Consider the following 14,224-nt stretch of genomic DNA (forward strand, 5'->3'; position numbering starts at 1 on the left):
CAAACTATGGAGTCTACAGTGTGTACCAAGATAAAAGTAATGCAATTCTAGGTAAAAAAAAATACTGCCCAGTATGTATCAAAGACAAAAAATGCTATTGCTTTTAATGGGACTTTTTTCTTATGATACATACAGTATGGTGTAGTTATTTCACGTATACCTTGATACATTAACCCCATAATTACTTTTCAAAACCTGCATAACTATACGGAAATATTAAACTATAAAATGATTGTCATGACATTGCATTTTTTTTTTTTTTATATAACTTGTATTTTATTAGTGGGTAAATACATGGTATACATAAAAAACAAATCCAATACATGGTGAACAGGATAGCATAGATAGCATAGATCACACAATGACATAAGCATAACATATCTATTGAGCCCACGCGGTATTTCGAGCCCTACTCAACCGCGTGGGTAAAGATCGTAATTTAGGTTATGTGTATCCAAGGTAAAATAATACTTGTTACAAACAAAGGAAAATAGAAAATAGAAAAGAAAAAAAAAGGGGGGAGGGAGGGGGGGTAGAGGAGGACGGAGAGAGGGAAGGGGGGCGTATAGGATGAGGATGTAATGGTTTCTGGAGTCTACTGAGACGGCTCATGAGCTGTAGGACCTCGTAGAAGATCGTGTGGAAGTATAGATAGTTACTCAAAAGGGGAAGTGCTGATCTGAATCTAAACTTAGTTTCCTCTCTACCCAAGGAGAACGCATCTATTACTATTATAGCCAAATTGTGTCACGCTCTACCCCGGGGATGTCTGTCTGAGCTAGCCATGGGGTCCAAACTTTTAGATAATTGTCGCCAGTATCATTAACTAAGCTTGTTAGCTTTTCCATCTGGCAGATATACCAAATACGGACATTGCATTTTTAAAGAGCCTTACCTGTTTGTATCCATTGCAGAAGTGGAAGCGCAAACTATTGATGAACTGAAGCAACAAAAGTCTTTTGTTAAGCTTCAAAAGAAGCATTACAAAGAAATGAAGGAACTAGTCAAGAGGCATCATAAGAAAACCACGGATCTTATCAAGGAGCACACCACCAAGTACAATGAGATTCAGAATGATTATTTGAGGCGTAGGTCAATTTTGGAAAAGACTGCAAAAAGAGATAGCAAGAAGAAGTAAGTCGAAAATCAGTGCTGAACTGATAAGAACTGATTCCTATAATAAAATATAAATGAATAACAGGTCAACACAAATATACTCTATAAGTACATCACTGACTTTTTAAAGCTGCAATCTCACGTATAACACCTTTTTTATATTCTTAACTGCACCAGGGGACCCTCTGAGCTGATCTGTATTCCCCCGATTCCAGAGGGGCAAGCGCGGGATAGACCAGGGGTTCACTGGGCCTTTTGGGGAAACAGCCCTGGGGTCCAGGCTCGCTTTGGAAGCCAATAAATCATTGGGCTAATGCTGCTTCGTGCACTGTGGCCCAGATCCACAAACGGGGTCTAAGCTTTAGCATGCCTTGACTCTCAATTGTATAAACCAGAGTATAGTCGTGCTAGAGCTTAGAACCCTCTTGTGGATCTGGGACTATTTGTGTTGGTATTTTCTGTATTTTATTAGTTGAAGATCTCTATATATTATCTGACATAATTTACATGTAAATGTTAGACTGACATCACATGTATTTCGGTAGCATAAATATTTAAAATAGTCCAATTAACATGTAAAGTATTGCCTAGAACAAGCGAAAGTAATGGGAATGCGTACTTCATTTTGGACTTCTGTAAGTAAATGTAACTTCTGTCACTTCTCTTGCCAGGACAATTCATTTGATGATTCAGTTCTCACTGCAGCCAGGGTTCAATAAACTTAGACCCAAATCCAGAAAGCTCCATTATTGACTTAATGACATGTTAATTTAAGATAATGTCTCGTTAAGTGCTAATGGTGATCTTCAAAGCTCACTAATGCTGTGTTCAGTGCTGTTTTCAGCAGTAACGAGCCCTTGCGTTACTATAACGGACGTTAGTGCTAATGATATGCGAAAGACGTTGTCTCTCTAACAACTCCTATACACAGTATAGTTAACGCTGGGATTTAACATTACGTTTGTTACTGTAGGTCAGAGCTAAACCTGGTGTTACTCACATCCATACCCTGAAATGGGGCTTTTACAGAGTCTGGCTGAGTGTTAGACCACAGTTAGGTATGATTTAACTATCATATTGTTATTTACAGGGTTATTTTCCTCTCCTGCCTTCTCTTTTTTTTTAAACTTTGATTAAACACCTATTCAGGGTTCGTATGGCGGGTGAAAGTTACGCCACCTTTGGGTAAGATAGGCTTAATTCCATGTTATTTGAAGCTAACGTGACGTTAAGCCTATGCTAACGAGATCACTTACTGTTGGTTTTGTATATATTTAGCTTTGTGGATACCTGTTAAACTCAGTGGAAATGACAAACATCATGTTCTTTGCCCTGGTTTAACAGGTCTTTGTGGATCTGCTCTTTAGAGCATGTACAGTGTTGACAACAGGCAGGCAAACATTTCCAGATAATCCCTGACTATTACATATATTTGTATTTCTTCCCTTTGCTAGTTATTCTGGACCAAGCCCACTGTAGACTGTGATTAGGTCCCTGTAGCATAAACTCAGCCCTTTTAAAAGCACACAAAGTCCTTCTATTTTCTTCAACTTTATTGGATGGGGTTAACAGAAATATAAAAGCACTTGCATGTCGTTTTTGTGGTAGGAAGTGGCTCATGTGTTGTGAGTGAAAGGTAAAAGGAATCCCTTTCTAAGGGAGCAGCGGAAGATGCATCTACTCACTGTGTCTGCTGATAATAAGAGAGAGAGAGCACACTTTCCTTTCCAGACAGGAACAAGCCAAGGGGCATAACAATATACAGAGAAAGGCAGGGGGAGAGGGCTAAACCAATTCAAGCTGTGAGCAATGGGAGTTTGCCATGGCAACTGGCTGGTGGCTTGTGGAAAGGCCATTTTATAGCAACAATGTTGCAACTATACAGCAGCACTGGCTGCTTCAGAACAGGGAAACGTAACTTTCACTGGAGAGAGCTGGCAGCCGGAGAGCAGAAAAAATACACAGAAAATATACAATCCTGTTCCAGGACACTAGTGAAATATATTTTCTGCAGCCAGGGTTGTAACCTTTAAGGCAACACATTTGCAATGTAAAGAAGTTTTACTAAATAAGGCACTGTTTAAGTTAAAAATCTGTGAAAAGGGTCTAACATCACAGTGAAAAAGCAATTTATGTTAGGGTGGCTTTATCTTTGGCAGCGGCATACAAATTGCATGCTTATCAGCGGATTCCACAAATGTATGTTGTCCCAGAAAATAACATACAGTTTGTGGCAGTGTTTTGCTAGAGTTTACAGTAAATAAATCACTCAAGGCTCCTATGCTGAGGATATTGACAATTTGAAAAAAAAAACATTCTAATTTTGCTGACACTAAAACTGAAAAAATGTAATGTCTTATGAGTACTGTAATGAAAACATAACTGTGAATGTGTAACACAAGAAATATTTTCCATTATACTGTAGGTTTATCGTTTCTTTCTCATTTCTCATTGACCCTAAGATACAGAGCCTTATACATAATGCCATGGTAGTCTTTACTGAGCGGTAATGGATATTCTAGTGAATAAATACTAGGACGAGGTAAAGCCGATTTGTCAATGCACACAGTTTTTATTGATAATGGATACATTGGTTTAGATTTGTTTCTTTTATATTTATTACCCAATAATAAGTATGCTTATCTTGTTTTAAAGACTGCCCATTTATCTTCCAAGTTTTCCTGCAAAAATATAATTTCAATTTATTCCTTGTAGATCATGCTGCAGTTTAGTAAAATCTGCCGTTGTAAAGTGTAACTTCTTTATTGAACCTGTATAATATGGTTTTTGGTCCTTTATTTTAAATGAGACCATTTTGATCACTGTTTCCCAAATGTTTCCTGACTTGAATATTTATTACTTCTACTTTGTTTGATATTACAAAATCCAGTATTGCCCCTCTCCCGGTTGGTTTCTTAATAATGTATGTATGTATGTATGTATATCTTTATTTATATAGCACCATTCATGTACATAGCGCTTCACAGCAGTATTTCATGTGATAATCATATAAATAACAAATAATACAAATAACACAATGGGAAGAGGTGCTCTCAGACATAAAAGTGACATTTAGGAAAAGGAGTCGCTAATCGAAGAGCTTACAATCTAATTGGTAAGTAGGAGGAGCGTACAAAGACAGTAGGAAGGTACTGCATAGTATATGTTCATACAAAACTTTTAAGACTAGAATGTTAGCTATAAAATGTATACATCTGAAGCAGACTGGACTAAATGTATTCTTTATTTCCACATTTCCTTGTAGAAGTGAAAATAGTAGTCCAGATCATAATTCTTCAACCGTGGAACAAGATTTAACCGCATTAGATGCAGAAATGGCTCAGAAATTAATAGAACTGAAGGAACAACAACAACAACAGCTTCTTAATCTCCGACAGGAACAGTATTATAGTGAAAAATATCAGAAAAGAGAACATATTAAACAGGTACAGTACGGTATGATTTTTTTGTAATTAGGGTCTCCTGCTTAAATGCTGTGACATGCTAATAGATGTTCTAGTGTGTATGTAGTCCAATCTGGACTGTCACCTCGAAGATGCCAGAGAGAGACTTCTAAAATATTGATTTCTTTTTTGTGTTTTTTTTTTTTTTTTACAAAACTGCATCTTACACCCACTTTGCTGACCACTTCCAAGAAACCTTGTATTGGTAGTTGTTCCCTAGCTGGGGTAGAGACTATGGGCCTCATTCTAGTAGCTTTGATAACTTTGCTGCCATCTTGAACGGTTTGGCATGTTCCCACCGAATGGTTTATCATTTGTGTTATCACTGTATTCAGAAAGAATCTGAAACCCTCTCAAACCATGAGGTAGGAACATGCCAAGTATTTGCCAAAAAATGCATTGCTTGTCACTGTATTTATCTATAGCCTAAAGGGGCATAGATAAACACATTGGCAGTCAATGGGCAACCTGAAATAAAAATACACAATGAAAAAAAATACAATCAATGTTTTTCTTAGTTTTGACGTCTTCACCATCCGATTCCGAGTCGAGCAGCAACTTTTTAATTTTCGACGCAATGCTCCTCAACTTCTGGTAAGTTCTTCTTTTTTCTTCTTTATTATTTCTTGTTTATCGTCATCTGTTCCTTGTAATCTAATAGGCGGGTGTTGTCTTGTCGGCTTCTTATGGTCAAATGAGATGGGACAGGCCTTATATTATACAGTATAAGGCCTGTGATGTCACATTTTAGTGTCAGGTGGTACAGCCCCAATCTGATTGGATGCTGTACCATGTGACAGTTTTTTTTTTTTTAAAGAATGTGATGTCATCAGCAAGGGAGGTACGTCACATCCTTAACACAAAATGGTTGCCATCACATGGTACTGTAACCGATCGTTTTATTTGACCTTAAGAAGCCGACGAGACAACATATGCCTATTGGATTAAAATGTACAGATGAAGATAAAGAAGAAAAAAGGACTTACCAGAAGTTGAGGAGCAAGAGGATGAAGAGGTTGCTGCGGGACAGATAAATACAGTGACAAGCACTGCATTTTTTGCCAAATGCTTGCTTTTATTTTATTGTTATGTATTTTTGTTACTTTTTTTTATTATGTATTTTTGGTGCTTGTATTTTTTATTGGGTTTTTTGTTGCTTGGTTTGTTTTTGTGTTTTTTTGGTGATTGGTTTGTTTAATTGTAGGGGTTTTTTGGTGATTGTTTTATTTTATTGCTTTGTATTTTTGGTGATTGTTTTATTTTATTGCTTTGTATTTTTGGTTATTGGTTTTTTAATTGTTCTGTATTTTTGGTGCTGGTTTTATTAATTGTTGAATCTTTTTGCTGATTGATTTTTTTTAATTGTTGTGTCTTTTTGATGCTGGCTAAAAGGCACCTTCTATAGTGCTGAAACAAGTTGTGTTATCTCTATGCATCGTTTACAGTGTGACTTTTTTAATGGTGCTGTAGGTTACATATGAAGGTACGAAGTGCAGGCTTTGTGATGGTGTGACGTTAAAACACTGCATAAAGTAATAATATTTTGCTGGTATTCATTATTTGTGGTAGAAAACGAAACAGCATCTTTGGGAATTTCTTTAAAACATGTATGTATGTATGTCTTTATTTATATAGCGCCATTAATGTACATAGTGCTTCAAAGTAGTAATACACGTGACAATCATATAAATAATACAAATAACAGAACATGGGAATAAGTGCTTCAGACTTAAAAATTAACATTTAGGAAGAGGAGTCCCTGATCTGAAGAACTTACAATCTAATTGGTAGGTAGGAAGTTTGTACAGAGACAGTAGGAGGAGTAAGTGTGTCTGCAAGGGGCCAAGCTTTATGGTGTATAGTATTAGCCGCGGAGCTACTCATATGCTTCGTTAAGCAGGTGTGTTTTAAGGTGAGCCTTAAAGGTGGATAGAGAGGGTGCTAGTCAGGTATTGAGGGGAAGGGAATTCCAGAGGTGTGGGGCAGTCAGTGAGAAAGGTTTAATGTGGGAGAGAGCTGTAGATACAAAGGGGGTAGCGAGAGACACCCTTGCGCGGGAACCGCTGTTCCCACACAACATCCCTACCATGGCCGAGTGCACTGTATCTCACTATTTGTTACCAGGGGCTTCCTGGTAGTACAAGTGAAGGGGTAGCATTTCCTGCATTGTGTTTTCCCCAGCTGTGATTTCCTGGGTATAAGGAATCGGGGAACACAGCCCCTGCGATGTGTTCCCTCCTTACCTCCTGCTGCACAGCATTCCGCTGCAAGTGGTCAGAGAGCGCATCCCTCGCGGCACGCTTCCTCCTTGCCTCCTGCTGTACAGTCTCCTGCGCACCTTACAGAGCGCATGCGCCCACGGAGGGCTTTCAAGGTTCCCACGGAGCTTGGCTCCGCCCCTCTGCTTGCGACGCGTGGCTCCCCAGCTGAGCGTCGACATTAATATCTTCCTCACCTGTCTCCTGCTTCTCACAGCCTATCCCTGCCTCAACAGAGGCTGCTCCACCCCCCCTCCACGGAGGCCGCTCCACACCCCACCTCCGCTCCACCCCCTTCTCTCATTGGACTCCTGTTACCATATATGCTCAGCTCTGTTACTTCCTCTTTGGCTGAGCATAGTTATTGGTAGCCTTGTGTTCCCACGTCTTTGTCTCTGCCTTTTATTTATTTATTTATTTATTTATACAATATTTTACCAGGAAGTAATACATTGAGAGTTAACTCTCGTTTTCAAGTATGTCCTGGGCACAGAGTTAAGACAAATAATACATGGTTACAAATACAGTTACATAAATGAACAGGTTATACACTATATACAAAACATTGCATGCACAGGTAAAGATTAATATATATTATGGGCGTATGAAACAGTTACAGACCAGATTAAAATGTGTGACAGCCTTAGATTTGAAAGGACTTAAACTGGTGGTGGATGTGAGAGTCTTTGGTAGGTTGTTCCAGTTTTGGGGTGCACGGTAAGAGAAGGAGGAACGTCCGGATACTTTGTTGAGCCTTGGGACCATGAACAGTCTTTTGGAGTCTGATCTCAGATGATAGGTGCTGCATGTGGTAGGGGTGAGGAGCTTGTTCAGGTAGCTGGGTAGCTTGCCCATAAAGAATTTGAAGGCAAGACAGGAAAGGTGAACTTTGCGCCTAGACTAGAGTGATGACCAATCTAGTTCTTTAAGCATTTCGCAGTGATGTGTGTTATAGTTGCATTGGAGAACAAAACAACAAATTGAATTCTAGAGGGTGTCAAGTTTGCCAAGGTGGGTTTGAGGTGCTGAGCCATATACTATGTCTCCATAGTCAATAATTGGCATTAGCATCTGCTGTGCGATACGCTTTCTGACCAGGAGACTTAGGGAGGATTTGTTCCGGTAAAGTATCCCTAGTTTGGCATAGGTCTTGGTTGTCAGGGTATCAATGTGCATCCCGAATGTTAAGTGGGAGTCAAACCATATGCCCAGGTATTTAAAACTAGTGACATGGGTTAGGGTGGTGTTAGCGTTGGTTCTAATCTGGAGCTCAGTCACTGGAAGCTTTAAAAATTTAGTCTTGGTCCCAAATCCCATTGTTACAGTCTTGTCAGTGTTTAAAAACAGTTTGTTTTGGGAAATCCAGTTTTCGAGTCTTAAAAAGTCAGACTGAAGTATGTGTTGAAGGTCAGAGAGGCTATGGCTGTGTGCATATAGGATTGTGTCATCTGCATACATGTGTATTGAGGCTTCCTCACAAGCTGTGGGAAGATCATTGATGAACAGTGAGAAGAGTAGGGGCCCCAGAACAGAGCCTTGCGGGACACCACAGGTGATATCCAGAGGGTTGGAGTTAGAGCCTGAGATGGACACATGTTGGGATCTACCTGATAGGTAGGACTGAAACCAGTTTAAAGCATGCTTCCCTATTCCAGAGCTCTGGAGTTTGTTAAGCAGGATAGCATGATCAACAGTATCAAAAGCCTTTGCAAAATCTAGGAATACGGCACCAGTGAGTTGTCCTCGTTCCATTCCACACTGGATTTCATTGCAAACTTTTAGCAGGGTAGTTACGGTGGAGTGTTTGGGGTGAAAGCCAGATTGGAATTGGCTAGGGACATTTGTCTTGGTATAGTAATCCCTTAATTGGGAGTGGACACATTTTTCCATTACTTTGGATAGAATTTTGAGAAGTGAGATTGGCCTGTAGTTTGAGACAATGTTTTTGTCCCCACTTTTGAAGGCTGGGACAAATCTGGCAGTTTTCCAGGTCTTAGGGATATGGCCTGCAGACAGGATAGAGTTGACTATGGAAGCAATTGGTTTGGCAATGGCTGGGGCACCAAGTCGTAGGAACCTAGATTGTAGTAAATCAGGTCCACATTGGCTGCTTAGTTTTAATTTGAGGAGCGCTTGTGTAATCTCCTCTTCAGATACTGGGCCAAATTGAAAATTGTGGGCAGAGTTGGGAGGGGGCGGGACTATGTGGGTACTCCGAGGATGAGATTCATGTTTGTGGTTTGGGCTGCGTTTCGCTAATAAGTTAGTGGCACACCCCACAAAGTAATCATTAAATGCATTGTTTTCTCTGTGCGGCTAACCTTGTTGCTGCTTGCCTGTCTGTGTACAGACCCAGCTAGACTTTGGACCCTGCTCTGGATTATCGACCCCGGCTTGCCTCAGATCTTCTGACATTCTCCATCCCTGAAGACGGCAAATGGACAATCTACTTCTCTTCGAGTTCCAACCCTTGACCTCGGCACCTCAGACTCTGACTATTCTCCTGGCACCTAACTACGACCTCGGCAAGTATCAAGTCTAACCCACTCTCTCCAACCCAGACCTGGATCTTGACTATCCACCCTCCAGGTGTGCCTCCACTGCTGTGGGTGCGCAGTTCTTTACTTTTCCACCTCAGTACCGGGGTCCCGCCTTGTTCGTGGTGAGCGCAAGCATTACACCGGGCAGAGACGTGAGCCTAAAATCCAAATACCAGTGATGTGGAACTCCGCACCTTAATCCCAAGGTGTTACCACCACCCCTGTCGGGCCAGATGGAAGATGCAGCCTATCTGCAGAAGTGTGCAGATTAGATCATGAGATCGGGAGCGGACACTCCAAAGGAACCGTGTGTACCAATTAACCTACGAGACTTACCCGGATAGGTGACTGCCCGGGAGGAGGCTGAGGCACTTCCGCTGGTGGTGCAGGAGTGGGACCACTGCCTGCAAGTCGCCGCCAGCGATAGAGAGGTGTCCCGGTCCTCTTTCCCAAGGGGCATGTCCAACGCTGCCGGGGAGACAGACAAGTCGGAGGGCCCCATCGCGATGTTCCGACCGGAGTGTCATTGCTCTGTGACCAGAGCGTTAATTCCCATCAGCCGGAACGAGCAGGAGAGGTGTCCAGGATCCGCTACATCATCGGAAGCGGCAGAATTACCTGCACAGAGGATCCCCAAGGCCTTGGAGGATTCTCGTGAGGCCATGTCGGATGTGCCTGCAACCCGGTCTGGAGAGCCACGCGGATGCGGAGGAGCGTCTGAGCAGTGACGATGTGTTACCTTCCCAGGTGTCAGAGATGACCACAGCCCCGCAGATTTACAAGGATGCTTCCGCTCAACAGGGAGCAGCGGAGGAATCCTGTGAAGAGGTACCGGCAGGTACTTCTTCCTCCTCCTCCACAGATGAAACCACCCTTCCGGTGCGACCGTATGTGGCCATCAATATAAAATATTCGTTAGTCTTAACCATTTCAGGACTTTGAGCATGCATATTTGAAACCTTTTATGTTTGCTTGGGAACTACAGTAATAATGATCTTATACAGACAATGTCATGGAACAGGATTCCATATTTTTCTGTCTCCTTTTGCAGTTCATGGGATTCATTTCTCTCTAGTTCAGCTGCCTGTTATTTCCCCTGTCCCAGCAGCTTGCTGCATGTGAAAGGGCAACATTTTGCTACACATGTTGTTTACTCGGACATCGTCAGTGAGTTGCAATAGCAACCTCAGCATTTTTCTCAGAATGGGGTAGTCTGCTGTCTCCCCCTCTGCCTTGCTCACAGATGGTCTGTCCCCAGGCTATCTTGTTACCCAGAATACACTCACACTTCCTTTTCCACCTAAGATCACAGTGAGTACAGACCTGTCTGCATCCACCCCTGGTAAGGCCTTTCTGTCTTACCGTAGTCCACCTCATAGAAGCATTCCTACCAGAAACTCTCACATCCACCACCAGTCTAAATTCTTTCAAATCTAAGGCTGTCTCACATTTTAACCTGGTCTGTAACTGTTTCATACGCTCATAATAAAGATTTTCTTTAACTGTGCACGCAATGTCTTGTATATAATGTATACCCTGTTCATTTATGTAACTGTACTTGTAACCATGTATTATTTGTTTTACTCTGTGCCCAGGACATACTTGAAAACGAGAGGTAACTCTCAATGTATTACTTCCTGGTAAAATATTTTATAAATAAATAAATAAATTCCTGATAGAGAAGCACTCTCTACTCACACTACACCTACAAGTACCCATTGTTTTCTACTTCTGCAATAAAGTTAAAAAAGACATTAAGGACTTGTGATGCTTTGGAAGAGGGAAGACATGAGTTAAAGCTAACTGGAGCTATTCATACTTCAAACGTGACCCTAGTTTCAGGATAGACAAGCAAGTGGTAAGAAAAGCATGCTTGCTAGTATGCCTAACTTAAAGGACTTTCTAATGATAAACGAGACAACTTATTATTTTTTTACCTTAAAAAGACTTTCACACATAGGGTGGTTCATTTATTTCTGTTTAAGCCAACTGACATTACTGAATTGTTTAATTATCCTCAGTGTTTCTGCAATGCACTTGGAGCAAGGAACAATTATAGTCCCCCGTGGGCTCAGTTTAAATTAATATTTGTTCAGATGTAAATCTACTTCACAGATGTACAGTATGAGCCAACTGTTCCTTAAATAAGTATTTAATTGATGAATTGCCCCATTGTTTTAGAGGAGAGATTTTTCTTTTACAAATAACAATACACAATTACAGTTTTATATATTTCAGGTCATGGTTTAATTATTATAATAATATAAGTGTAACAGTGCCCCCCCCCCCCCAATCGCATATCAGGGCCATTACTGGGTATTTGTGGTGCATACCTGCTGGTAACAAGAGGGCTGAGTCACCCGTGGTAAACTTGGGACACAGGACAGGCTTCTGGGGTCCATATCCCATGTAAAACTTAGCAGTGCAGCACCTCCATCTGCCGTAGGCTCCAGGGATATGGAGGCAATCTCCCACGGTAGAATTGTAACTCTCCCCCCAATTAGATCACACACCAGGCAGGAGGTATATTGCAAAATAGGAACTGGTTTATTACTACTCGTATTGCAGTAATACAGGTACTCAGTAGTCACCTGCCAGATGACAGTCTTTTCTCTCAGATATCACCGGAGATAGTCACTGGACAGTCACTACGGGCCTAGAGCACCTGCAGCCGTCCTAGCTCTTCCCCACCTCCCTAGCAGAGGTATAGTCACTCTACTCCTCCCCGGAGGGAAGAGCACATGGGAGGGCCCCAATCTCAGGCTCCCAGTCGTGACCTGCCTTCCTCATGTGGAAGGACAACCACCCACTAGCAGGGCGGTCCTTCCCTTAAGTACAGCCAGAGGGCGGGCATCCCGTTGGCCCAGACACAACAGGATATGCCACCCCTACCATCACTCAAGCGCAGCACCAAAGGATGAAGCGGGAAAACCACATGATAACTACTCGAAAACCCGTGAACAGGAAAGAACAAAAACACTAGGCGCTTACCCCAAGTTACGAAACAGAGATAAAAGAATGGTATAATAAAAGATAATTAATAACTCCAGTAGGTTATCTCCGAAAATAACCAAAGATAACCTTCGATCCCTTCTGCTTCAACCCGGTATAGGGATCATCCAAATCCCTCAAGATATATAAAAACAGAAAAAACAGGGGAGCAAGGGGTTATATAAATTCAGGGCACAAAACTCGCAAATGGTCCCAAATAATAGAGGTAAACACCCCTAATAGGGGATGATGATGGTGGTGATGGTGGTGATAATATTAATAAACTTACATGGCCTTGTGTTAACTACTCCAGCTTGTCCCTGGAGGAGGAGAAAGGGTATGTATGATATTAATGTTAATAATAAAATACTTACACGGCCCTGTGTAAGTAAAGATGTGGTATAAGGGTCTGTGGGGTTCAGCTAAACCCTTCCAGGATGCAGATCAAAATCAAGGCACCAAACTGTGTTCTTTAAATAAGAACTGCAGTCAAAGCTCCTCTTTTAGGTGCTTGGAGTTAGGCAGTCCTTTTCATTCTCCCCGATCCAGCAGTTCAGGGGTGAGTGAGGCACAGTATCAGTATAGAGTTTCAAACTGAACATTTATTAGATAAAAACAGCTGCACAAATAAACACAGGGATAACACTCACATAAAATAGTCTTTAGGCTCTTAGCCATGTTTCAGTGAAACGTTCAAGCCACAGGGGCTGCTCAACTCTGCGTCCGGAGTGCAGGGAGATGACGCGCCTCTGCTCGGGAGCAAGTTGTGGCTGTCAGAGTGTTCACTGTCTACAGAAGCCTCGACTGATCAAAAATAGGTACAGTTGGAGCAGCGCGTTTCGCCGTGAACACGGCTTCCTCAGGCTCTTAAATTGTGGTTGGAGGGGTCCCATCAGTATATATATAGACCCTCAGAGATGATTAATTACACAATTAAAGGGGGCTGTCCCCACAGGCACATCTTTAAAGCTAAAAGTGGGTCCAGCCACTCCTGCTGTCTGGGTATCTGTACTCGATATGGCTAGCTGTACCTCTATACAGGAAGCATTTCATAACATCCTTTGTATTTATAAAATTTACACAGTGGTAATAATACAAAATTTAGAAAGTCAAAAAATATAAAAAATACCATGAAATTCATCATTCCTATTTCTAAGTGTGATTATTTTGCCATTTCTAGTTTATGGGCTCAACCAAAAAACAAATGTTCCCTTTACACACTCTCATTGTAAAATTTGTACAAATTTTTTTTTATTTAAAACCTTTAAAATTAATTTATCACATGAATTTATACATATGTATTTAAAATCTTAAAAAAATAGTTAAAAAATACTACTTTATTCAATTTTATTATAAGCTAAAAACAAATTTAAACTTGCATAGATTTATCATATTCGCAGATTAGCTGAAAAGTTAATATTTGGGAAATGGGAGAAGAAAATATAAAGAGTGTTTAGTCATATTTTGTGTAAGAGTATATATCAAAAAACATCCTATTAAAAGTAAGCAAAAATGTAATAAATATCTTTATTGGTCTAAAAATTGGTTTGGATATAGGTAGAGAAAACTTACCATAAACACAGAACACGAAAATGGGGAAAGTGTGTTTTATTATATGAAAGCTGCAATGTCCAACTCTACGTTTAAACCATTGGGGGTGAGGCTTTTAAGCTTATAGATCCAGAACGTCTCCCTTTGACGGAGACGCCTGAGTCTATCGCCCCCCCCTCCAGTTTTTTGTAACCAGCTCTAATCCCCTATATATTAATCCCGTGGGGTCTCCTCCATGTTTTTGGTTAAAGTGCATGGATACACTATGAGATAACAGGCCTCTCCTAATGTTCCCTATGTGTTC

At 41.1% G+C, this 14,224-nt stretch overlaps 1 protein-coding gene across 2 annotated transcripts in view; it reads left to right on the plus strand.

Annotated features, from left to right (window-relative positions):
* The window catches only part of PLCB1 (phospholipase C beta 1), an 810,170-nt gene that overhangs the window by 705,214 nt on the left and 90,732 nt on the right, over positions 1-14,224 (plus strand). For both annotated transcript variants that reach the window (XM_075596018.1, XM_075596020.1), the window contains exons 26-27: positions 915-1,134; positions 4,382-4,562. In XM_075596018.1, coding sequence (XP_075452133.1) covers positions 915-1,134; positions 4,382-4,562 — 401 coding nt within the window. The remainder of the gene's footprint in view (positions 1-914; positions 1,135-4,381; positions 4,563-14,224) is intronic.

Source organism: Ascaphus truei, chromosome 4 (assembly GCF_040206685.1).
Source record: "Ascaphus truei isolate aAscTru1 chromosome 4, aAscTru1.hap1, whole genome shotgun sequence".
Taxonomy (NCBI): domain Eukaryota; kingdom Metazoa; phylum Chordata; class Amphibia; order Anura; family Ascaphidae; genus Ascaphus; species Ascaphus truei.